The sequence below is a fragment of the Drosophila suzukii genome, chromosome 2L (genome assembly GCF_043229965.1).
Source record: "Drosophila suzukii chromosome 2L, CBGP_Dsuzu_IsoJpt1.0, whole genome shotgun sequence".
Lineage (NCBI taxonomy): Eukaryota > Metazoa > Arthropoda > Insecta > Diptera > Drosophilidae > Drosophila > Drosophila suzukii.
This window is the reverse complement of record NC_092080.1, coordinates 21,482,431-21,508,452: the sequence shown is the minus strand read 5'-3', so window position 1 is coordinate 21,508,452 and position 26,022 is coordinate 21,482,431. Positions and strand designations below refer to the sequence as shown.

At 44.3% G+C, this 26,022-nt stretch overlaps 2 protein-coding genes across 6 annotated transcripts in view; one reads left to right on the top strand and one right to left on the bottom strand.

Annotated features, from left to right (window-relative positions):
* The first annotated feature begins 2,950 nt into the window (after nt 1-2,950).
* On the top strand, nt 2,951-11,807 carry cmet (CENP-meta). 2 transcript variants are annotated; one of them, XM_017089741.4, is made up of 13 exons: nt 2,952-3,232; nt 3,303-3,425; nt 3,486-3,832; nt 3,886-4,799; nt 5,287-5,448; nt 6,201-9,471; nt 9,527-9,802; nt 9,858-10,151; nt 10,206-10,373; nt 10,428-10,694; nt 10,753-10,870; nt 10,931-11,439; nt 11,495-11,807. In XM_017089741.4, exons 1-13 carry the CDS (start codon nt 3,094-3,096, stop codon nt 11,630-11,632), a joined length of 6,726 nt encoding a protein of 2,241 aa, XP_016945230.3. In that variant the 5' UTR covers nt 2,952-3,093; the 3' UTR covers nt 11,633-11,807. The 2 variants fall into 2 exon arrangements, with proteins under 2 accessions (XP_016945231.3, XP_016945230.3); XM_017089742.4 differs by lacking the exon at nt 5,287-5,448 and having other exon boundaries at nt 2,951-3,232.
* Nucleotides 11,808-13,101: 1,294 nt separating this feature from the next.
* The window catches only part of ab (BTB/POZ-zinc finger protein abrupt), a 50,754-nt gene continuing 37,833 nt past the window's right edge, over nt 13,102-26,022 (bottom strand). For 3 of the 4 annotated variants that reach the window (XM_036815719.3, XM_036815732.3, XM_036815724.3), the window contains exons 8-9: nt 15,294-15,995; nt 13,102-15,228 (exon numbers count right to left, since the gene is read on the bottom strand). In XM_036815719.3, coding sequence (XP_036671614.3) covers nt 14,795-15,228; nt 15,294-15,995 — 1,136 coding nt within the window. In that variant the 3' untranslated portion in view covers nt 13,102-14,794. Of the gene's footprint in view, nt 15,229-15,293; nt 15,996-16,074; nt 18,947-26,022 lie in introns of those variants that run through there. The other variant, XM_036815727.3, reaches the window with a different exon arrangement.

Sequence of the window (26,022 nt, the reverse complement as noted above, 5' to 3'; positions counted from 1 at the left end):
CTTCACTTTGGATAAGGTTTTTTTATGCCTATCAGCTGTTCGCTTCAGCGATTATCAATATGAACTAGAATCCGCTTAAAATTGAAACAGTGATTTTATGGCCTCTGCACACAGCCGCTTAAAATTGTAACAGCGGTGTGTGCAAACGACATAATGTTATCACTGAAAGCTGGACAAAAGCTGGTTGCTGTGGGAGCGGCCGATTAATTTACCATTGCCTGATATCGAAATAATATTGACTGGTTCTTGCAAAGGTGCAGTCAATAGGCTAAGTCAGATCGAAATCAGTTTTGTTCGACTTCTGGCGAGAACATGGAAAGTCTACTAAAAACAGCGGAAGATTATGACCTCCAGAAATCAAGAACTGCGGAAATTTCAAACTTTATTGTAAAAATACATTGAATTTAATATAAATAATAATTATAATTTGGAGGTGCCTCAGAAATCGCTTTGCGTTCAGCGTCAATAAGACTTTACAAAAATTTAACAGTAAGTGATTTCTGTGGAACTTTTGGATATGTATTTTAACATGTTGGTATGTTCAAGAATTTTTTCAAGCTTTACTTCTATATATGTAGATGCGTACATTGGGTTTGGATAAGGTCATGTTGGTTGATGATCGTTCCGTTATTAATTCTGAAAAAAAATATATTAAACTAATTTTATTTGTATCTCAGTTTTGATTAAATATCTACGCGTTGTTATAAATACCCTGCTTGGCATCGGTGTGAGCGCTTATGATAGCGGGTACGGATCAGCGAAGTAGACGGAGTCACTGGGCCTTTTTGAAGCTTCTTCCGACTGCTTTTTTACGGCTGCACAAAAATTGGTGTTTTTTATTTATTTATTCTCAGGCTAAAAGACAATTGAGAAATTACCTATAGCCTATGCTTTTCATTGTAGCTATAGCTACTGTGGCCTTAAGCTACGTTTGTTATATACAATTTACATTTTTACATATAGACTATGTCTAGGTTTTAAATTACATGGTATAATTTTATTGCCTTTAAGAAATTCATGGAAGCTATGATATTGGGGGTGTTGGGGGTAAGGAGTTCTGACGGGTTTGAGGGTAGGAATTTGTTTCTTTCTGATAGAAAGAGAGGACACTCTAGGAGAATGTTGGTGTTTATTTTCTTCATTTTATTTGTACTTGTGGCCACGAAGTGAAGACAGGTCAGAAAATAGGAAGCCGCACTCGCAAGCCATTTTGTAGTTCGCCGATCGACAACCTTCCATGTGGGCCGTGACCGATTTAAAGTTACTAAAAGTTTTACGGCACACCGCGCACATGTCCCTTCCCAATTTATTCGCCAGTGGCAATTCCCCTTTAATAATTTGTATATATATGGCCAGAAATTTTTTTTCTTTTGATGTCGCCTTGGGCTTCTTGCTTTTCCTGGGGATAAGGCATTAACATTTATTCAATACGTATACATGATATATAGTCACATAAACAAATCCCACTATTCGTATACGATCAATTGTAGCCTACACGTAATTGGCAGAGTGGGTAAGGGGAAAGGATAGTTGAATGTAATATTTGATATTACGGATTTTATTTGAGTATATATATTGGGGCGGGTTCAAAAAAAGTCTAAAACTACGTGGTCAGTGACGCTGCCAGTGGTGATTGCCCCTTTTAATGAGAACTCGAATTGTACGGGATAAAAAATGTTTTTGTCCAAAGTCGGTATTTAAACTATTCAAATAAAAGGTATCAATTATAAAAGGCCAAGCCCCGATCAAACTATAAGACTTTTTAAGAGGATTAATGGTTTATCTACACTTACGAAAACCTCGAAGGGGTTGAAGACCTGTACCGTTCCAGTTCGGAGCTGGTACCATTGTTCCTGCTTCTGGAGCTGCTGCGTTCTGCACGGCTCTCATGATTGCTGTTATTGTCTCGATGGAAAGGTGGCGACCGGTTGCGTCCTTTGCGAACGCTGCCACCGCCTTTACCGCCTGCTCCCAATCCTCCATCGCACACCCTGCTCCGGTTCGTCGGTGGTGACGTTGTGGGCCGCTCCAAGCATGACGACCGAAAAATCTGAGCGAGAGGGCGTTCTGTCTTGATAGGGCGGCGTGCGGGAACGTCTCGGACTTCTAGACCTACAACGATGTGCAAAATAAAAAAATGTACTAACTTTTCAAGAAAGATGGTATCAAATTGTTGGCAAGCATAATATTGCATGTTGCAGAATATTGCGGCTCTGGAATGATGTTGTCAATTTCCAAATCAGTTTTTCGAAGCTCTAATTTTAATCCCTTACCGCCCAAAAACGCCTCTTCTAATTTCAATTGAATAATTTTTTTTTTAGATTGTTTTGAAATGATAGATTCCTTTCATGACTGATTTTGAAGTGAAGAGGGGGAATGGACGAAGGGCGAGGAGCTAGAACTAGATGAAGAACTTATTTGCGTATCTACTAATTATGTGTCCTTAACTATTTTAAATTTCCTAGGCTTGGGCTCTGTTTGGCAGTCGCAAATTTACCGCTTATTTTTTAAAAATGTTTGCGGCCTTTCCTTTTCTTCTCCTAATTATCCCTTATCGTTCTTATCGGTTCCTACATATTTCATAAAGTGGGCTACCTAGCAAGTGTTGTGAAACGGCAGAACGGATACTTTTAATTTGCTAGTGGCAACGCTGTAGATTTTAAATCAAGAAATTTAAATTCTGAGAATTTTAAAATCTGGTTTGAGTCTTGGCTGCCAGAGATTTCTTCGCACAATATATCCAAAGTTGTAGATGGCGTATCAGAAAGCTTAGCTTAACAGAGCTGTAATAGTAGCCCGCTTTTACACGCTGACAACAGCGCTTTGCTGTAACATTGCGCCTGTTAGTTAACATTTACTTGCAGCGTGACCGTTTGGGATATTAAGAAAAATATTTAGATTTCTTTCAGCCGGCCGGTATAATTGATTGCTAAAACCTCGGTCGCACTAATTTAGAAGCGGCATTATTTTTTTCGAATTCAACAGTAACAAAGATGTCGATAATTTTGTGTTCCCTGTGAAACATAAGAATCTGTTTGTTATTGAAGTGTGATGTGATTATTGTAAAGCGTGAAGATCAAGAAGCTGCAAATAATGTCTGCCAAGAACCCGAGTTCCATCCAGGTGTGCATCAAGGTGCGTCCTTGCGAGCCCGAGCTCACCTCCCTGTGGCAGGTCAACGATGGCCGCTCCATCCACCTGGCGGACAGCCATGCGGAGCCCTATGTCTTTGGTGAGTGCTCGAGCAGAGTCGGGAACACGCATCCTAATCCCCAAGAGATCTGTTCCATGCCCACTTGCAGACTACGTCTTCGACGAGGGCACCGGCAACCAGGAGGTGTTCGACCGTATGGCCAAGCACATCGTGCACGCCTGTATGCAGGGCTTCAACGGAACTATTTTCGCCTACGGCCAGACGTCGTCGGGTGGGTATATGTGCTATATATACACACCATGGTGTAGCTAATGCCGTTCATGTCTCGCAGGGAAGACCTACACGATGATGGGCGACGGCCAGAACCCGGGCGTCATGGTACTGGCCGCCAAGGAGATCTTCCAGCAGATCTCCAGTGAGAAGGAGCGCGACTTCCTGCTGCGAGTGGGCTACATAGAAATCTACAACGAGAAGATCTACGACCTGCTGAACAAGAAGAATCAAGACCTGAAGATCCACGAGGCCGGCAATGGGATCGTGAACGTGAACTGCGAGGAGTGCATCATAACCAGCGAGGACGACCTCCTGCGCCTCCTCTGCATGGGCAACAAAGAGCGAACCGTGGGCGAGACCAACATGAACGAGCGCTCCAGTCGCTCGCATGCCATTTTCCGCATAGTTAGTATATCATGTAGTGGTTATGCAAATCCATCTTAATTCTTGTACCGCAGATTATTGAGTCCCGAAAGTCGGACCGCAGTGACGACGACGCCGTAATCCAGAGCGTGCTGAATCTGGTGGATCTGGCTGGATCGGAGCGGGCGGACCAGACAGGTGCCCGAGGGGCTCGCCTCAAGGAGGGTGGCCACATAAACAAGAGCCTGCTTTTCCTCAGCAATGTGATTAAGAGCTTGTCCGAGAACATGGACAACAAGTTCATCAGCTTTCGCGACTCCAAACTTACACGCATCCTGCAGGGATCGCTCTGTGGCAATGCTTTGACTTCCATCATATGCACGATCAAGCCCTCTATCATGGAGGAGTCGCAATCCACCCTGAGCTTCGCCACGCGTGCCAAGAAAGTCCGCATCAAGCCGCAAGTCAACGAGATGGTGTCCGACGCCACGATGATGAAGCGGCTGGGGCGCGAAATTCAGGTTCTGAAGGACAAGCTTGCCGAGGCAGAGCGCAAAAACGAGAGTCAGTTAAAGGTTCAGGATCTGGAGCAACGCATCCAGCGCGACATGCATAAGATAATCTCCAGCACATCACTGAGTGATAAGTGTCATCAAAAACGGCGTCGCACGTGGTGTCCGGCTCCTTCGGGTCAGGTGCTTGAGTCGGCTGGGATTAGCATTACAGACGACCGTCTTCTTCAGTTTTCAAAGGTCTCCCATCTACCGAAACCAGTCTTTTTTTCCAACTCAAGTGTAGGAAAACGATTGAACAACATTCCCAAGACCATCAACATTCTCGGAAGCTTGGATATCGGCACTGATGGCCATACTATTGATGAAGAATTCTTTCCGGCCGAGTCTATTGACTTTGGCTCTCCTCGCCCAGGTTTCGACAAAGACATGCTGACTAACCTGAAGCTGCCAGACCTGACCTTGACTCCCTTGACGAGAAACGTGGCTCCTTTAACGTAAGTACTCTTTCAATTTTGGTTTTGGTCTGGGTAGATTTGAATGGTTGCAAAAGATAAATCGTGGGGAAAATAATCTTGAAATATATCTAGTTAATACTGCCAAAGAAACTTTCTTTCGGAAATAGTATTTTCAAAAGAATAATACATTTTTTTGTTAGAAGAAAATCACAGCGTCCATTAATATATCATCTTTTTCAAGGGGCAAAATGTATGTTTCATTATATTTATAAATAATACTAGAATGCTGGTTTTAAAAAAAGAAAGCAAGAACCAGTGTTCTTTTCTTGCAAATGTGAAAGGTCAAACGTAACTATAAACACAGTTTCTTTGGCCATATTTTGAAGATTTTTTTTTGGATTATGGTCCCCTAACGATTTTTGGGCCCACAAATCAACCCACCCTAATCTTCATAACACTCATCACCTAACACCCACATTCATCTACGCACCCGTAACTCAATCACTGCACTCATCTGCTTGCTCAGCTCGGAAAAGATCAAGGAGATCCAGGACCTGCAAATGTTCACCAGCTTAGAGAAGCACTGCGAAGTGGAGAGTAAGGAGGTGCAGGTTTTAAAAGAAAAGCTGATCGGGGTTACAGCTCAACGGGATAAGTTAGAGCAAGATTCTATATCCGAGAAGGAGCGGTGAGTTCAAGGGGTGGCAAGTAAACGATAACTCATATTCCGAGAAAAAATAAACCCAGCTTAAGCAAGTCGATTTGTTTGGGTCGGCTCTATGGCAGCTAACATACAGTCGTCCGATTTTGATCAAATTTAAATAGTCTCCTAATGGTTGTAAGCAACGATTAAATCGTAAATATCAGCGTTCCTCTGCTTTATTTATGGTCTGCATCATCGTTCTCATCTTTCTGCATTTTAGGCACAAGAAAACTAAACCGCAAACAAATATTCATATAAAAGCAAATATTGTTAAATTAATTCTACAGTACTAAGTATCGATTTGGCGTCGATAAGATGAGAATTAAATGAGTATTGTATTGAAATTAATTGGCTTATAAATAATATCTCAAATCCAAACTCTAGACCCTTAACTATAGAAATTAAACTCTAAGTTATATACTTTATATTATTTAGTTTTGAATCTAAACTTTTATTTTAATACTGCCATTGGTATACTGTTAACAACAGTTAGTAAATCTGAACTTTCTGTTGTTTTATGGGTGTAATATTTTTCTGAGATACTAATTTGTTATTCTATGAATAGAATAGAATATTAAGTGCACAATTCTTTTGAAAAATTTCAGTTATAAACCTCTGATTTGTTAGCTTCTAGGCTATTTTTAAAGAAACTTGTCTAGTTGATAGCGAAAGAGTTTTACTTCCACCGTTTTATCTGTTGTAAAATAACGAAGTATTTCTAATTTGTCTTATTATAGTTACGACGCTCTGCAGGAAGAGGTCACCAGCTTGACAGCAGCCAATGAGGCTGCGAATTCAAAGATCAACGAATTAGAAGAGCAACTGAGTTCTCTGAAAGAGACTATGACCAGATTGGAAGTAGAAAACCGCGAGGCAGTGAGCCTAGAATTTGAGTTCGAGGCCCACAAGAAAACGTCGAAACTGCGCGTAAATGACTTGCTATCAGCGCTTTCCGAAAAGGAGTTGACCATAGAAAGCCTGCAAAAGTCTCTCGACAGTTTATCGCAAAACAAGAATTCCCAAGCTGAGACTAAAACCCGCAATGAGCGCGAGGAGGAAGAGGTGCAGAGCCAGCTTAAGGAAGCTCATAACTCTAAAGCTATGGTGGAAAATTTTAGGGCTCAGAACCAAGAGCTAAAAACGAAAGTCTCTCAGTTGGAGTCAGACTTCGAGGAGATTCAGCGGGAATACGACTGCCTTTCCAACCAACTGATGGAAAGTGTCCAAGAAAACGACGCCCTGCGAGAGGAACTCAAGCAGCGCCAAGCCAGCTTTGACTTGGAGTCCATGAAGAGTTCCGGTGTGGGCACTGAGTGCAGCGAACAGGACAATAACCCTGACCCAGACAGTGACCTCATGGAACAGTTTGTCAAGCTTTCAGAGTCGATTCAACAGATTGAACTCCAGCACCAATCCGGCTTCAGCCGCCTCTTTAGAGCCATTAAACTGGAACAGGATGAGAACGTGCCGGGCTTGAAGCTTTGCTTCGAGTCTGCTGAGTACATAGAGGGTGACACTCGACAGCAGGATACATCCGATTCCATATGTCTCAAAGGTTTTCTAAAGCGACACAGGTTCCATATCATGCAACTCAGTCAGGACCAAGGGAATGTGGGAGAGGAAAAGCGACTTCTTGAGATTATTTCGCAACTGGAACAGGAAGTCGAAGAAAAAAATGTCCTTATGGAAGCCACAGAGGCAACCATCAACGAGATGCGCGAGCAGATGACGAACTTGGAGTCTGCCCTCCTTGAAAAGAGTGTTATTGTGAACAAGGTTGAGGACTATCAGCGCCAAATCGAATCCCTGGAGAAACAAAATGCAGAGATGACTATGGTGTATGAAGAGCTGCAGGATAGGGTAACCAGGGAGAACTCAATGAGCGAGAGTCTGCTTAGAATTCCGCCTGACGAGGATACCCTTTCAGGCTTTTCTACATCCTCCTGGAGGAAAGATCAGGAATCCCAGGAAGTGACCGCTCTCAAGACATCCCTTGCAGAACTGAGGGCGAAGGTGTGTGATATGCAGGCCGAGATGGAAAACCAGCTGACTCAGATGCATCTGAAAGACAGGGATATCGCCAAGCTTCAGACGGAGTTCGAGGAAATGAGCGAGCGGTGTTTAACGATGGAGGTGAGGCTTGCAGAGTTGGAGGTGGATACTCAGGAAAAGCAGGACCAACTAGGTCGTCAGGCCCAGAAGTTGGCCGATAACATACTCCTGATTGACCAGCTTCAAGAGAGAAACGCGCAACTTGTTGAGCAAAGTTTAAAAACAGAAGAGAAAAGCCAGGAGCAAATGATTGTTTCCCCCATGTATGATAATCAAATCGAGGAACTTAGAGAGTCGTTGAAGGCAGCCAAAGAAGAACTAAGTGATTTGGAGAGGGTAAAAGCGGATGAAATCAACGCTCTACAGGTGGAATTCTTGTTGAAAATTGAGACGAGCGAAAATGAGAGCAGAGCCAAAATACGCACACAGGCCCTGGAAATGGAGGAGAATAAGGATCGCTATGAAAGCAGTATGGTCGCGTTGAAGGAGCAGCTACTGCTGGCTGAGGAGCAGCTCTCCACTGCTACTGCTCGCTGTCAAACGGAGTTGGAGGACATTAAAGGGACTTTTCAAGAAAAGATTACTCAGGCCGAGGAAGAAAGGAACAATTTGATTGCTCAACACCAGGCAGCGTTGGAAAAAATCAGTGAAACCTTAAAGGAAAAGTTGGCTGAGGCTGAAGCACAACAATTGAAGATTGAAGATGACTACAAGTCGCAAATAAGCGATGTGACCACTACGCTAAAGGAGCAGTTGAGTCAAGCGGAGGAGGAGCGGGATAAGGTGTCCTTAAAACTTGAGGAGGTGAGAAATACTCTGGAGGAGATGATAAGTCATAATAGTGCGATGAAAGATACAATTGCTGAGCTGGAGAAAACGAAAGCTGAGCAGGACTTGGCATTGGATAAGTTAAAAATGGAGAACATTGAACTTCAGGCGGTGTACGCTAAGAGCACGGAACAACTGCAAACGCAGTCCCTCACTCGAGATCTGAACAGTTCAGATGCACAGGCTCACAGTGAGCGGCTTGATTCGCTACAAGCCTCTTCGAACCAGAAGATAAATGATCTTCAGGAAAAGTGTGAGCTGTACGTTCTTGACTTGGATAAACTGAGGCAGGAGAAGGCCGCTTTACAGTTGGAGATTCAGGATGCCAATACACAGCACTCAAATACCTTGAAGAAACTTCAGGACCTTGAAACTGAAATGGCTGCTCTAGGCAAGCAGAAGGAGTTGGAGAAGTGTGACCTAGAAGACAAGCTTGAGACTTTCACTGCCAAGATAAGTGCTCTCCAAGAAGCACTGCAAGAAGCTCAACTCAAAATCCTAGGTCATGAGGATCTGGTTTCGCAGCACGAAAGTCTGAAAAACTGTCTTTCTGAGGCAAACGAACTGTCGTCCAATTTGCAAAGGCAGGTAGAACGACTGCATTTGGAACTGTCCGATTCCCAGAAAGGCATTTCTAGCCGAGATGTAGAAATTGAAAAGCTTCGTTCAGAACTGAAGCAGGCCATGGACGCAAAGATAACCGTGAGCTCAGAACAATTATGTCTGGAAACCCAGCTTAAAGAAGTCGAGGAGAAAATGTCAGTTCAAGCAGGCAAGGTCCAACGCGAAGTGGAAGATCTCAAGAGTTCCATGACCGAGCTGCAGCTGAAGCTTAATTCTTTGCAAGAGATAAAAGATAACCTCGAGACTGCAAATGAGGACCTTAAGGTAAAGCTGAAAAATGCGCAGAACCTGCAGACCATGTTGGAAGCGCAGCAAGAGCTGTGTGCCAGCCTTAAAGAAAAGGTTGCCAACCTGGAGCAATCAGAAGCAAACCTCGAAAAGCAGATGCAAGCCAGGGAAGCAGAACTCAATCAAAGATCTTCTGAGCTATGTCGGGAAGTGGAGCTGGGCCGCAACATCATCGGTGAAGTGACCAACGAGTGCGAAAAATTGCGATCGGACCTGGTATGGTTAATTTATAAACTATTTAATTTAATAATTATACTAAAACGATTTTTAGGAAGTCAAAACTGACAATTTCCAAAAAGAAAAGAAGGGCTTGGAGTTGATTGTATCCGATCTGCAGAGCACTGTGGAAGAGAAAGAAAAGCTGTGTGTCTCCCTCAAAGAAAATGTTGAGAAACTGGAGCAATCAGAAACGAATCTTCAGAAGCAAATGCAAGCCAGGGAAGCAGAATTCAATCAAAGATCTACTGAGCTCTGTCGGGAAGAGGAGCTGGGTCGCAACATAATCAGTGAAGTGACCAACGAGTGCGAAAAACTGCGATTGGACCTGGTAAGTTTAAATTCGATATCCTCTCACTTAATAAATTTACGCAAAAATGTTCTAGGAATCAAAAACTGATAACTTCCAGAAAGAAAACAAGAGATTAGAATTGATTGTATCGGACTTGCAAAAGAATAAACAGCAACTGGAGGAAAATATGAACATTCTTAGCGAGAAGTATGAAGACAGTGCTCGACTTAAGGATCAGTTGGCATCCAATATAGCAGCACTTGCATCTCTGCAAGAAGTCTCAAATAAGCACCAGTTAGCAGTAGAGGCAGCCAACAATAGAAGCCTCGAACTGGAACAGAAGGCTCATGAACTCACAACGGAATGCGAGAAGCTGGGACTCGATCTGGTAATAGTTTAGAAACTCGGTCTCTTTACTAGATGAACAGTTTAATATTTTCAGCAATCCAAAGAGGTTTGTTTTCGTAAGGAGAAGGAGCTATTGGAGGGCACCCTTTCCAATCTATTGGAGGAAAAGCGTCACCTAGAGGAAAAGATGACCATGCTCAATGATAGCGTTATTAGGCTTGAGGAACTCACAAAGGAGTGCGATCAGCTACGGTCAACTCTGGTAAAATGTGGCATCCTGATAATGAGTCAATTTTTAATTAAATCTTTTTTTTAGAAATCTAAGGAAACTAGTTTCCGCTCTGAGGAGGAACGCATGAACAGTACAATCTGCAGTCTATTAGAAGACAAGCGGAATCTGGAGGAAAAATTGTGCACGGTCAACGACATTGTGGCTAAGCTTGAGTCTGAACTAGCTGCTTTACAAGCGCTTAAAGTGAATGGAAGCAACGCGTCCTTCGAGTCACATATCTCCAATGGGTCGCCAGTTGCTCCAACAGCGAGAAAGAGTCTCGATCGAAATCCTGGCGCCTGTGGGTCAAGGGTAAATTTTTCCTTATCGGTCCGGGACATGGGTTGCTAAACTGATCTTTTTTCCGTAGAAATCCATTACCTCTGAAACTGAAGTACGCAAGAATCGGCGAATCAGCGTTCATGATGAGCGGCGGCAATCTTACTGGAACGACTCTAGGGATTGTGGTACCATGACAGATCCCGTGGGTAAGACCAGTTGTCGTGGGATGAGTTAAACAATATTGTAACTAATGATTCAAATTACAGACAACAAATGCAACTGTGCGGAGCTGAACTGCAAGCTTCAGGATTGCCAGCGCGATCTCTTCATTCGCGAAAGCCAAGTGACTGCGTTGACTATGGAGCTTAAGCATCATCCACTGAAGGACGAGAATGCCCAACTTAAGAAGAGAGTTCAGGAGGAACAGGAGAAAGCACGCGTCGAGCAGAAACGGTTAAAGATGAAGCTTCACGATCTCAACGCCAGGGTCACTGATCTCACTCATGCTGCCGAGTCGTCAGCCAAATCGGTTGCCGGCCAAGGAGCACAGGTTACGACGAATCTGAAGCCTCCTATGGTACCGGCAGAAACTCAGACGGAATCTGAGCTGGAGGCAGTTCTTGAGAAAACAAACATGAAGTACCAGGATGCTTGTCGCTTGTTGCGCTCCCGCTATAATCTTATAAAGGAGCTGGAAGAGAAGCTTAAGCAGAACGAAAACAACGACACATCGAATATCTCCTCACTCACAGCTGGTCAAAATAGTGCACTAAAGGTTGTTACTTGCATGAATATTTAACTTATTTTTTAATCAACCATTACCTTTACAGGCGCAATGTGAATCCTATAAGAGAGAACTGGCCGTCATTAAAAGTAAATACGAGTCCGCAAAACGAGTGTTAATGATGCGAAAGGATGAGCTGGATGCATTGCGAGAAAAAATCGCTAAATATGAAGGAGCTAAATAAGTCACTAGATTATAATGTTAGTAGAGTCCTTTTTAAGTGTACAAATATTTATGGGTTTGGTTTTAAGTTCTCCTTTTATGTCGTAAATATGTTTCTTTAAAAAGTTCTGATTTAGTCATAGGTAACAAGGTATATATGTATTCATCAGTAGCAATATAACATTCTTGAAAACATTGTCTCATTTTTTTTTATCCAAAACATTTTATAGTCCGAACAGCCAAGGCCTTGCCTAAAAAGGGAATCGTGTTTCTTGATCTCCTCTTTAAGTCAACGTATCCAACACTTTCCCTCTCAATGGAAGTGTGCTGAGATGACGATGATACCAAAGCCAGGAAAACCGGAGAACCTTGTCGAGTCATACCGACCGATAAGCTTGCTACCCACATTCTCTAATATTCAAATAAGTAGAATTATGAGAGCGTATAGGATGCCATTCCCGAGCACCAGTTTGGTTTTAGGCATCATCATGGGACCTCAAAAAACGCGCATTAAGTTGTCCATCATATTTTAAATGCTTTTAAAAATAAGCAATACAGCTCTGCTCTGCTCGACGTTAAGGAAGCTTTCGATCGCGTGTGGCATGATGGCTTACTTCATAAATTAAAGTCTCTACTCCCGACTGGCCAGTTGTTCTTATTAAAATCGTACCTGGTGGATCGAAGTTTCATGGTCGTGGTGAGAGGGGAATGTTTAAGCTCGTTCTAGCGTTCCTCAGGGAAGCGTCCTGGGTCCCGTTTTGTATATCCTGATCACTAGGATTGCTGGAAAGTCGCCACACTGTACAGATCCTTCCTAGGGTTGAGCTGCACGACACCGCCATCCCATAATCACCCCAGGTGCAGTACATGGGTTTGATCCTGGACAAGCGGTTCACCTGAAAACAGCACACAGTCAAATTGCATCTACATGTCGTGCTAAGCTTAGGAAGCCAATGAGCAAGCTCAGCCTTGGCAGGAAAGTGTTGCTTTTCAAGTCAATTGTGGTGCCCTCAATGACTCATTGTATTCAATTACGGCATGGCTTCAGACTCAAACATCACGGAAGTTAAAAGAGTCCAAAACCGGGCGCTACCCATGATGGCAGATGCGCTTTGGTACATCAGAAACGACGCCCTAGCAACTGGCCTCCACATTCCCTCAGTCTCCACCCAGCAGCTTCTTTGGCCAACCCATCGATTAGAAAAAGACTGTAGCAAAGGCACTCCGGCGATCTCAGGACAAGAGGACGCCATGTTTCTCCAGTCCTGAAGCTGTAATTGTTTATTGTTCAATTGTTATAAAAAAACTGTTATCTCTCTCACATTATACTCAACGATTTATAGCCATTAAATTGGTTGATGGGCCAGGATATATGATATACTTTAAAAAAAGTCGAACTTTAATGTATTATAATTTTAAACAAACCTTTAAATTACTTTTAATTTATTAGTCCCACGGAAAACTGAACCACATATTTAGAGAAAAACACAGTTTGTCTTCATAACGCGGCTTTATTGTAATGTCAATAAATATTTATATAACTTTCTAAGCACATGGATGTCTACTTATATTGCTTATGTAACGACTTTTAACTAATATATTTTAAACTAACGACTTAACCGAATTGCATTAGCCTTAAATGCATTTCAAACCTAGGAAAATGCAATCTATTGCACTCCCCCTGCGCCAAAATCTGGGCGAGAGTGAGAGGAGGGAAAAGTTTCTAAAACCGAAGATACAAACTAAACCGGGTAAATAAAAACTAAAGACACTCGCATGTACTTAGATATTTTTATTCACATGTGCGTCATCCAATCTCTTGTTAAGCTATGTTAGGTGACTGGTGAGTAATAAAATTAAATCCCATGTTAAAGGTAGTTAAAACACTCGAAACAAACCAAGTGAAACAAGTTACATATTGGAGAGTGCCTTGAAGAACTTACAAATAAGTATCCAAGTAAATTACATTTAAATTAATTGAGGTAGAAAATTACTAAATTAACACATATGTTGGTCATAAGGCAAGTTGTAGCGACTCTTGTAGAGTCTGTGCTCATCTCCGATTGAAGCTAACCATAAACCTAGGATAACTGAGGCATATTCGAACTAAATACATACAGGAAACGCGTAGTTACATCTATCTATGTCTTGCTTGCAGTGCTGCCACATAAACTAACTAACCTAGTTTCTTTATAATAATATGATTCGCACTGGATATCATAAAGGGGGTCCACCTTCGAGTGTAACGACCGAATGCTGAGTATGCTGAGGTATTCATTTCTCTGACAAATAAGTACAGGCATTCATATGTATATATTTTTAAGTGTATATACGTATATTGAGTGTGCACTGTATACCGTATTTAAGTGTATAAATAATCAATTTCTTGTTTTCTGATCCCCTTAGGATTCTAAATCTACGAGCAGGTCTCGCTCTTAAATGTTGGCAAGATTCCTGGAGATGGAGTACAGGGCCAGTCACAACTCATGGAAGTTTGAGGTTTGTTTCAGGGTTCAACTCTTTCGCTGGCTGAGGTAGTTCGGTTGAGTTGTTCGGATTCGTCCGCGAGCGTTCCTGAGATATGGTAAGCACTGTGAATCAATGGACTGGCTAGACTTGGAACTGGAAGGCTGTGGCATGCATGGCACATCTGAATTATCTGCTGGCGTCTGGTACAATACTAACATACGTAAGTGTTAAATGCGACGGATCGTTTGGGGGGCTGTTGCTGGTCTAATATGAATAGTTATATGTATTTACAGGCTTCTCTTTCAATGTGAAATCTAACTTACGACACTAGACTACCATTAGTTTATGTTTTTCATGCGGGATGGGTTGTCTGGGCATTTCCCTTCCTCCTCTTCATCGACTTGTATACACAGCAGGTACTTGTGTATATAAATATATATGTGTATGGGGAAATATATCTATAGGATATATCTGTATAGTTAGGTAGTTTAAAAAGCACAACATTGAATTCTACTAGGCCAGCTCTGGCAGCGGCACAAATATGATTTTAGTCCTAGGTTTCACTATCGTATTGTATCGTATCGTACACATAAACTGGTATACATGAGGATAAGGCTACTCGTTACATATGTTCCATGGGTAATCGGTATACAACTGTTCATGTTCATGTTCATATTCATATTCGTGGGTCCCTCGCTGGAATCCCTTGCTCCTTCTATGTGTTGTGCACTCCCTCGTCCTCCGAGTAGTTCTCCTCGGCATCGGAGTTGGCCACCTCATGGTTGCTGCCCGACTGGTTAACATCCAGGCCGAGATCCATGGGCTCCGACCCGTCCCGCCTCATATCGCCTTCGTGGTCCGCCATTTCGTCGTGACCCATCATCCGGCCGCCCGAGTTGAGGGCCAGTGGTCGGTGGACGTTCGGCGAGAGGCTTCCGGCAGCCTGTTCGTGCCGCATGATTGGCTCAATGGTCAGACCGGGTCCACCCTGTCCGAAGGCGGGATTCCCGGCAGCCAGTTTGCTCAGATCGAACTGTCCGGGCAGCAGGCCCGGCGGTAGGTTGTCCAGACTGTGCCCCATCGCATTCAGCTGAGCCATCTTGGCGCGCAGTGCTGCGGCAGCTGCCTGCTCCTGGGACATGCCCATGCCTAAAATCAGCAGAGAGGTCACAAATTATTTACGTTACCATTGCTTGGAAAACTAAGACACTCACCGAAGGTGTTCTCCGTGATGAACTGCAGATAGGTGTCCAGCAGGGACTGACCTGCCGCACCGCTGTTTGGCATCTGGACGCCCAGGTCCTTGGGTTGACCTAGAGCAGCGGCAGTGGCCGCCGCAGCAGCAGCCTCATTTCGCATCCTGGCGTGCCCAAAGTTGCTCAGCAGGCTCTCGTGGTAGCGGCTCAGATCGTTGCTGCTTCCGCTCATGCCGTACATCCCGTTGCCGGTGGTCAGATCCTCGGGATCATCGTCGGAGTCCTCGGCGTCGTCCAGCGGTCCACCGCTGGCATTGCTCAGATCCAACTTGGCCTGACCGCTGCCGCCTCCTCCGCCTCCACCGCTGCTGCCGCTCCCGCCGGTGGGCGAGGCTCGGGCCCTCAGCTCCGCCGGAGAGATCTTGACGCCCGCCTTGGCCAGCAGGCGGGAGGCCAGGTCCGGATCGAAGGGGCTGGGCATGGGCAGGACTGGCAGGTCCTTGGTGGAGATGCCGCGATGCTGGCGCGACATGTGCGAGTGCAAGGAGTTGCGGGACTTGGCCACCGTGCCGCAGAGGACACACCGATAGCCGGGGCACACGGTGTGCTTGTCCTCCAGATGGGTGCGCAGTGTGTGAGCGGAGCGGTAGATCTTTCCGCATTTGGGGCAGGGACGGGGGTCTGTGGCACGGACCCGCATTTCCAAGGAGCGTCGTGAAACTGCAAGATACGATTAAACATTCATTAGATTTGGGATCGCACATTTTCCTCGTAGAGAGACCAATGAAAAGGCAGCTAGTCTTCGTTTGCTCTTTATTGTTCACCAAAATAGATTTGCCGCCTCCAAACACATTCCTCCAGGCAGCGCAGATACAAGATACTCGTACTAGATACATTTGTTTTTGCCCCTCAGACAATTTTGCAAACTAAAATGGCATACAAACTGTTGTACAATCGCTGTACTTATGGCTGCTTGTTTTCTCTTTAGGCTTTATAAACTACAATTGTAAAATTGTCCGCATCGAAATAGAATTTATATTTACTCAATATCGATACAATCTCGACAGACCTTCTTTAGCCAGTTTTTCTGGAGCTTCGGTTTAGTTTTAGTGTTTTTTTGATTAACATTATAGGAACCTTTTTACGTATGTCTGCTCTTGGAGTGTTATGCCGCCAATTGATTCGAATTACAGTTTAGTCAACCTAAGGTAATCAACAAAAAATATCTCCTTGAATTTTGAACTTTCTCTAATACAAATCGATTTCAGTTTTTGGTATTTCGTTTTCTTTCGTATCTCTTTTTAATGCTCAACTTTAGTTTACTTGTGTTTCAGTTTTTCGTTTAATTTTCTTTCGTTTTTTTGGCTAAAAATATATTACGCAGGCACATTCTATTTTGTTTCAGTATCAATATTCATAATAACTACATTATATACTTCTATATATCATGTTTCTTTGTTTGCTGGTTGTTAGCTCTTTATCTACATAGTTATCTCACCCTCTATGGCTTAATCATACGTATTTTGCTTATGTAACTCTATGAATTAATGTTATTATTCTTCTTGTGTGTAGTTCTTCGGTTTCGTTAGCTTTTCACTTTAATACTGCACATGCTTTACTGGAGCGTTACTGGAGTCGAGTCCTACACACTTTTCGTATCTCTCTCAGCTAATGTAAAGGAATTCAAAGTTCGAGATTTACTTTTGCCTTAGGTAAACATATCAGAGCTGTAGGTGTCTGCATTTGTAATATTCTTTATCGCATATAGGAACGTAATAATTGTTGTAAGTATCCTCTAACCCAAAGCGTTCATCCACCGCCGCCAGCTGCGAAGTTTCTCTGGAATCTTCCACAGTTTATTTTCAATAAATCTTCTTGGTATCCCATGATCTCCTATTTATTTTTAGCAGAAATAAAATGAATTCCCTAAATGGAAAGTCACATAAATGAAAATCCCAATAAGAAACATTGAATGTACTCTCCTATTGAAATCAAACTTTATGGATCAATTTTAATGAAACCTGTTCTTGACTTGATTACTTTTAGATATGGAATGACAGCTTCATATGGAGGAACAGCTTCAAAGTGAAAATGAATTGGTTTCATAGAAAATGAATCCTGCCCAAATGAATGTCCGAAATGAATACCCCAATACAAAACATTGCATTCTCCGAAATAAAACTTTATGGATCCCCCTGACTGAAACCTTTTCATGAATAAAATGAATACTTTAAGGTACCGAATGACCACATGGGAGGGCTTCGATGGCTGACTGGCGGGCAGGAAGCGTTGCAGTAGTCGGCTTACAGGCAAGGATCTCTCGTGCGCTTACAGTTACAGTTAGTTATAGTGGACTCCGACAGGGACTTGGACTACTTTTGGCTATCTACGATAGATTGCGAGTGTCTCGAGACTGGGTTAATTCTCTTGGATTGCGAGTTAGATTCGATTTATTGTCGCCATTGACTGACTGAGAAGCAGCAACCTAGAAAGCTTTTAGCGTGACTACGCGGAGTAACATTAGGCCACGGCCTCGCAGTTTCATTTGAAGTCCGGCCCGCCGGCGAAGGGGCCGCCCGAGGATCGCATGGCCTTCATCTTGGCCCACTGCAGGGTGTGCTTGATCCGCATGTGATTCCGCACGGAGTTGGGATGCGCGAAGCGACGGCCACACTCGATCACCGGGCAGACGGGGCTGTCGCGCGGATAGTGGCGGTCCAGGTGCTGCCGGAAAACGCGCTGCTCCAGCGGCGTTTCGCACAGCGGGCAGGGCAGCATGTAGTTGCTGCTTCCGGCTCCAGTTGCCGCTGCACTTCCGCTTCCCACAGCCACGGGCGCAGCACTTCCGGGTAGGGGTCCTGGTCCAGGTCCTGGTCCTGCCACCTTCACCGCTCCACTGCCATTGTTCCCCGGACTAGACGATGCAGCGGTCGCATTCGCCGCCGCCGCGGCAATCGTGTTTTGGAAGAGCTCCGGAAAATCCCGGGACCTGCTCAGAGCTATTGTCCTGGCCATAAACAGATTGGCCGTCAGCTGTTGCTGGTGTGACTGCTGCAGCTCGTCCAGATATTGCTGCTGCTGCTGATGTTGCTGGTGTTGCTGCTGCTGCTGCTGGTGTTGCTGCTGGTGTTGCTCCTGTTTCATGAGCAGCGTTTGATACAGCGTGGACTCGCTATCCTGGCGCGTTCGCTTCATGGTCAGGGAGATGGCCGAGGAGGCCGACGAGGAGCGATCGTCCTCGTCCTCGTTGCTGTTGTGCTGCTGCTGCTGCTGCTGCGCCTGTTGCTGCTGGTTGTGGTTGCCGCTGCTGCAGTCCATGTCCTGGTCCTCCTCGCTGTCGTTCCAGGATCGAGCCGAGGGCGTGGGCGAGGAGTTGGCCGAGCGGTTCTTCTTGATATTATTGTTGTTGTTGTTGTTTATACGATGGTGGTTGTGGTGGTGGTGGTGGTGGCGATGGTGCGGCTGGTGATGGTGGTGCGGCTGGTGGTGGCTGCGCCGCTGGTCGAACAGCTGCCGCTGCTGCTGCTGCTGCATCAGCTTGGCCAGCTTGCTGGCCGCCGGACGACGGTCGGCGGCGTGGGCCTCGTGCGGCTGCTGCTGCACTGCATCCTCCTCCGCTTCCGGCTCCATCACCTCCTGCTTGATGCCGCTCTTGGCATTCAGGAATGTGCCTGCGATCCAAACGTTTCGAGTGGCGATTGGGGAGAGTGGGAAGTCAATGTGAAATCGAAAATCAGAGGCTAAATAAAGGTTGCTATTGGTTTCATTCGGCAGCTTCAATTTTGATGTTCAAGTGTGGAACGTGTGTGTGTTTTTATTGTGGTCAATTTTGAGTTCCATCATAAGCAGCAGCAACAACAACAACAACAGCAGAACTGAATCATCCGCTAGTGATTTCCATTTTTCTTTTTTAATTTTCAGGTTTACCAATTACATTTAAAGCCAATTTCTGGATTACGTTTCGTTTTTGTTTTGGGAACACATTCAGTTCTAGAGTTTAGGGATATTGCATCAACTACTCTCTCAATCGGAAGTACACACACACGGTTTGAGCCAATATTTTGGAGCACATTTTCTCTTTTTTTGGTTTAGCCAATTACATCGGTTAAGTTATGTCAGTTGATTATACGAGAGTATATATATGATACTACATTTATACACATATTTGGTTTTTGGCAGGCAGGCAGGCAAATGATTAATTAAATTATATTACAACGAGTGCAAACAATATAAGAAACTACAAATTAATACATATTATTTACACAATATTACTCTGGTTGCAGTGAAACTCACAATATGAAGCTAATCCCCGACTTAGGATTATGATTTTAATCAGTTCTGGGTAAATATTTTATGGCGATTTAAGTGATGGATTAGGTTTCCGCTCTAAGAATGCAAAACGCACGGATATAACCCATGGGAAAAGGGGTGGATCAAGGTGTGGGAAGGCGAATCGCGTGCCATGGAACCATTGCCAGATTGGACGGGTGTACAACTCTATATGCGAACTGCGATTGTGCATATACATATAGCCCCTATCCGAGTGGCGTGCAGAGGAAAACACCTGGCCCCGTCCCTTTGCATTCGCCCGCTCCCATTTGCAGCGCCATTTCCATTTCCAGTTCGGTTTCGTTTCAATATTCGATAATAATAAATATTGAAAAATAAAACGCAATTTAATGTCTACAAAATTGCCAAGGCCCATGCCAGAGGGCTATCGAAATCGGAATATTGAGTCATTTTTGGGAGGGCCAGGGATTCTCAGGGATGGGATGGAATGGTATGATATGGTATGGCATGGGATGGGATGGGTGGGTGCAGGGGTCATGACGCAAGGCGACCCCAAAAAAGCTGAAATCAAATTAAACAATTTAGTTCTGCCTTTGTGCGTGACAACTCAAGGGAGAAGGCAAACAATTCGGCTGCATAAATATATCAAGTGAAAAATACAATAAAATCCAATCGAATAAAATGGAAAATGCAATATGCAAGGGTTTCCGATCCCCCCTCCCCCCTCGGATATATATTGTACGTATAGCTGGCCCTGTCTGGCGAACGAGCTGGCATATGCTTAGATGCACATGAAACATGCATGGCCGCATCACAGTTTTCTTCGGCGAGCATCCCGAGCTCCTCGTCGATTGGCCGGCGCTCAAGTGCAGCCAGGACATCGGGGCATCCCATCCGAGCAGGACAGGATGGGACCGATCTCCTTTGACCAGCCAAGCACATTTCGAATTTGTCACATTTGAGGAAACCGAAAGGATGTCAGCCCGCCAGAGGATGTGTGTCTGTGAGGGCAGCTCCTGCCTGCAAGTGACTGCCACAAGAACAAGTCCTGAAAGAGGACATTGTGTGGCCCGGATCAAATCAGGCGTAAGAATCCCCCTTCCCCCCTGGCAGGTGCACTTTTTGTGAAAGATGCGTTTGGACACCCGGTTACAGGTGTGTAAGAGTGAACTGCACGGGGCAGGAGAAGCCTTTTGAGCCTCCTCTCGAGAGTCCGGAACCGTGTGCGTTGGTCTGTGCGTAATTTTACAGCCACTTGGTGCGTCTCCTCCTCTTCATTTTGGCCACCTCTGTGGCTGTGCATAATTAATGAAATATAAAATGCAAAACCCAATTTTTCCTAATAATTATGCATCATAAGTGTCTATTTTTGTAGACACAAAGACTGTTGTGCATGGAAAAGGCATCAGATGAGTAAGCTTGCAAAAGTAAATGCATATACTACATTAGGCAATAAATAAAATTTAGTTTCTAAACGATTATTAAACTTAGGGTGACCTCATCTGTCTTCAAAAAGTGATCGTACAGTCGAACTTTCATAACCCGGCTGACTATTGGCCACCAAGAGTTCAAATAATGGAGACTACGATCTAAAGCATTTTTACTAATAAATACAGAATACAATTTCTTTTACAAAAGTCAAAAATGTAAAAAAATACGGTGTTTGTATAAAACAACGGATTTTCGAAAATAATATTCTTCAAATAAAAAATGGTCACACTAAACACACTTTTGCTATGCATTTTTAGGGTCCTCTGGATTATAAAAATCCGACTTGGGTTAGTAATTGTTAATTTCCGCTCACAAAGAGACCCCTGCGATTAAAGATATTCTAGGGCGTGTACACCTATTCGAAGTCTTGGGCTTGGTGAGCAACTGCCACTGTCCCATCAATTATGGCGCATGCGAGCGCGTTTTCTGTGCCAATTCGCGTTAGGGAAGCCCATCGGGTTATGCAAGACATCGGACTTAGGGCCTCCGCACCCACATCAATTACCGGCGGAGCATTCAATCGCAGCGCGACGGCAATCAGTCGGCGAAGGAGTCCGAGTCCGAGTTCGAGTCCTGGCTTCCTGAGATTCCAATCCCTGCGCGAGGACTCGCATGTCGCGGTCCTGTTAGCGGCAATAGAAATTAGCTTTATTAAAGATAAAGCGGCGACGCGACTTGGGTAACATTTCCTTTCGCGCCAAGGGGCCATTATAACGAGGTCCCCTCCCTTTCCCTTTTCCGATTCTGGTATCGTTTTGCATTTCGAAAATGGACTGCATGAGTGGTGGAGGGGGAAGGAGAAAGGGGGGGGGGGGAGGTGCCGGCAAATAATGAATTTTTCTATATAAATCACTCGCGTCAATGGGCCCGGCCCATTGATATTATGGCTCCCATTCCGCGGCCAATGTGTAAACATTTCCGAGCGGCGCTTTGTCTCTGTCCAGGGGTCAGGGGTCAAAAGGGTTGCAAAGGGCGCGTCGTAGGTGTGTTTAACGGTCATTTCTCGATGTCTTGCGATCGTTATCACCTCGCTTATTATTATTATTATTATTGCTGTTATGCATATTTTGCCCTCGAAGCCTCTTGTAATTTCGTCCAGCCTTTTGTTCTTATTGGAATTTATTACTTAATAAGTTTTCGGGGGAAAATGGTTTTCGGCCTTTTGGGTTGTCCTCTTTTTTGAGGGCTGGTCAGTGGGACCCACCCACTCAGATTTTTACGAGCGCTCGCTCAGCAATATTTCCAATGCTTTTGAATTTTTGAAAGTGACCAGAATCGTCGGGCAATCCAAGTCAATTCGAAATCTAGCCAGATAATAAAACTATAAAACTGCGGGTCGGACACTGGATTTTTATTAATTTTTATGGTCCGTTTTATTTGCGAATTTTTGTCATAAAACTGGTGAATATCTGCGCCTCAAGTATCTGGCAAATACAAATTGGCGGCGTCCTGCAGTTTTACGATCTCCGACCACCGAAAATAGTTGTGATTGAATTATGGATAAAGTGGATTACTCGGACGGCAATTTCATATGCGACCAAGTGTCGTAAAATCGCTGACCGAATTCATTAGATACGCACTTCGTTCCGTCCGCAGTTAATTAGCTTTCAGGGTTATCTTTTGTGGGGAAGGGAGCAAACTGGTCAGGACTTATCTTAGGAAACCCACTTTAGATTGCCAATGCTGCCCAGATGTCAGGCGACACATGCCGGGACAATCCATCTCTGCATTTGTTTATCTTATAAATAAAACGCAGCCACAAAAGAAAAACAGGAAAAACCGAAAAAAAGAATGACAAAGTTTTGTCCGCTGGGGGAGGGGGGTCAAAGGGGGCGGGGCAACGGCACGTACGGCCAGCCAAAAGCCAAACGAAATGTTGTTTAAACTTTGCAAACAAGTTTGCTTGTTCGCTTTGCTTTCTTCCACTTTTCTTTATAGATACTCTTTCGAGGGGTGACTAAGTTGGGTGGTTTAGATTGTTAGTAAACTAACAATGGATTCAAAAACTTAACCATCAATTTTGAAAAATTATAAAAATTAAATGTATTGCCTAGATGGTTTTTCTATTCCCATATTAACTGGATTTAAACATATACTTAAACTCTTTAATGTTCCTTTTATAATCCCCTTAAATGTTATTCACCCTTAACTCTTCTCATAGTTGGCAAAGTAACCCTGGGTTGTTAGGGTATTTTGGGTGCTGGCTACCCTTTTCTTTACCTTTTTTATCTTTGTTGTCCCTGCACATACATTTGACTGTAAGTGTGGGCGGCGACTTCGTTTCGCATTCCCTCATAGATAGCATTTGAAATTGAAAGCGAAATTGCCGTTGAGCATGTGTGACGACAGTGGAGTTCCGGAGGGAGGGGGGACAACACCGAGTGATATATGAACTGGCAGGCAGACCACCTCCCCCACACCAATCTGCCTCCAATTTTCCCGAATGTCCCAAGCACCGACATCAGCATTGACATTCGCCATCGACATCGCAGTTTCAGGGAGGCTAGAGGAAGCGGGAAAAAATGGTAAGTGACGCCTCGAATGCATATTCAAGGCGGACACATGCCAAGATCAAGTCGAGAAGTTTTGTGTACACACACTGGGCATGGGGATACAGGGATTCTCGAGGTATCGAGCATTCCGGGACAGCTGCTCCTTGGCCTGTGACGAATGCTGATGGCCCCGGCCGATAATACCGTTTGTTTGTCTGCCTTTTTTTAACTTTTGAAATGAGAAAAGTTTTAGTGGGCCAACGTGTTTTTAATATGATTTTTGTGGGGGAGCGTAACTGGCGCGCGTTTTCGAACTACCCATAGAAACCCCTAGCAGAAAGTGTTGCCTACTTAGGCGGGCCAGAATCGAAATTAGCCGGGCTTAAACGGCGGAGCCAAGCTGGTGGCGGCCATAAATTAGTCACTCGGCTGAGATGTGGGTGGTCCAGTTGGGACACACACACGGGCAAGACCCACTCACACACACTCACACCCACACACAGAGATAAAGCGAACAGGCAAGTTAAAAAGGATAAATCGCTTGTGTTCATCGCTCTTCGCACATAATAAATGTATCTTTTACTTGCGCCGCATGAGGAGCGTAAGTAACTCCCCGTGAACCACCAAGAAACACCACTGCCCAGCCACCCAGCCACCCAGCCACCCCACCACCCACTCACTAACTTGCCCACGCACACATGCAGCCGCACACAGCACTCATGTATGAGTTGTATATAAAGTTAACAGCATTTGGCTATCTTTTTGCAATTGATGTATTACACATAAAAGTTTTCAGCTCGACCCGCACACACACACACACACATTGAGCGCTCAAGCATCCATGTACTATATATTATCTATGCCCCCCCTCCCCCACACGTCTCCCCTTTCCTATGTGTGTGTGTAAGAAGTCCAAGACATCCACGAGACCACGTCCGCAAACAAAACGCACGCATACAATTACAAAAGTGTTACACGTACGTGTGTCCCTTATGCCAGTGTGTCTGTGTGAGTGGGTCGAACGGTCGAGCTTAGGGGGAGGGGGTAGCCGAGAGGGGGGGGGTGGTTCGGGTAAGACAGCAAAGGAATATTGTTAACCGACTACAAAATAAATACGAAAACTTTTAATGCCCCCGGCTGCCGAGGCAAACGTTGAAAAATGCTTTGCCTTCGCACACAGACAGACACTCACACTCGCACACATGCATGCCACACACTCACACAGTCTAACACACACACAGACAGCCAAAGGACAGCTGGGACGGACATGAACGTCTTCGGACTCATTGCCACTTGCAAAACCCAACTACACATACAGACAGACAGATTCAACTACACGAGCATTTCGAGGGGTTCGTGAGGAATTGTGGGAGGGGAGGGGGAAGGGGGGCGAAGACCTTTATCTTACTCTCTCTTTCCCTTTCTTTCGCTGTGGGTGTGCGTGTAAGGACATATGCATGCGAACCCTTCGTCCTCACCCTGCGACCCCATAACTCATCTATCAATTTTCACGTACTTGGACCGCAGTTGCCGCTTCTCCGCACCTCATCCGCCCCCCTCCCTGCCCCTGCCACGCCCCCCTTTCCGCAACGCCCCCCTTCGGCGATTGTAATTGTGTGGTGTTGTGCGCCTGGACCGAAGAAGGCGTCTTATTGCCAAAATGTTGCCCTTTGCCATCTTTCCCGAGGGCCAAAAACTCGAGCACAGTGGTGAGAAATTGGGTGAGATCTCAAGAGATCACAGATGGTTCATAAAATATAATAATTATTATAATTGAAAATAATGATAACTTGGAGAATTCGAAGTTTTTATATTATCAAAGTAGGAAACTCCTAAAAGTATACTAGGTATAGTAATACATTTGTTTCCGATGTTTTAGATATCACTAATAAATGGTATAAGTATTATAAGCACCCAAAACTTTATATTTAATTTTGAAACTTGGATTACTCTATTGCTACTCCTAAGTTAAACCTAACGTCCTTAGTCTTGACGATTGAAAAGATACAAAATATATTAGATATGAAATAAAATATACTAAATAAAAGATTGTATTCGTAACGAATTCTACAGACTTCTGGACAGTTTTAGATCATACATATTACAAAAGTGATAAGAAACAACCAGTTTTGTGTTTGAAATACTTTAGAACTATTAAAAGAGGCTTCTATTTTTAATCCGGTAAATAGATATATCGCTATAATACCCAATTTAAAACCATCTTATAGACCCATTCAGACCCACTGTTCTTTGGGCTGGTTTAAAACCGAACCCGACTCCTTGGGCCCTGTGTACTTAAAGTTTTCTTCTCGACATCCGTACACTCACTTACCCGCACAACTACATACACACACATATGGGGAGGCACAACACAAGAACGGACCCAACAATGAAAGCTGACAGCCCCAAATGTCATTCTATCTTGGCGGTCATTAGAACGGAGTTCAGAAGGTGAAGGGGGCTCGGGTTTGGGG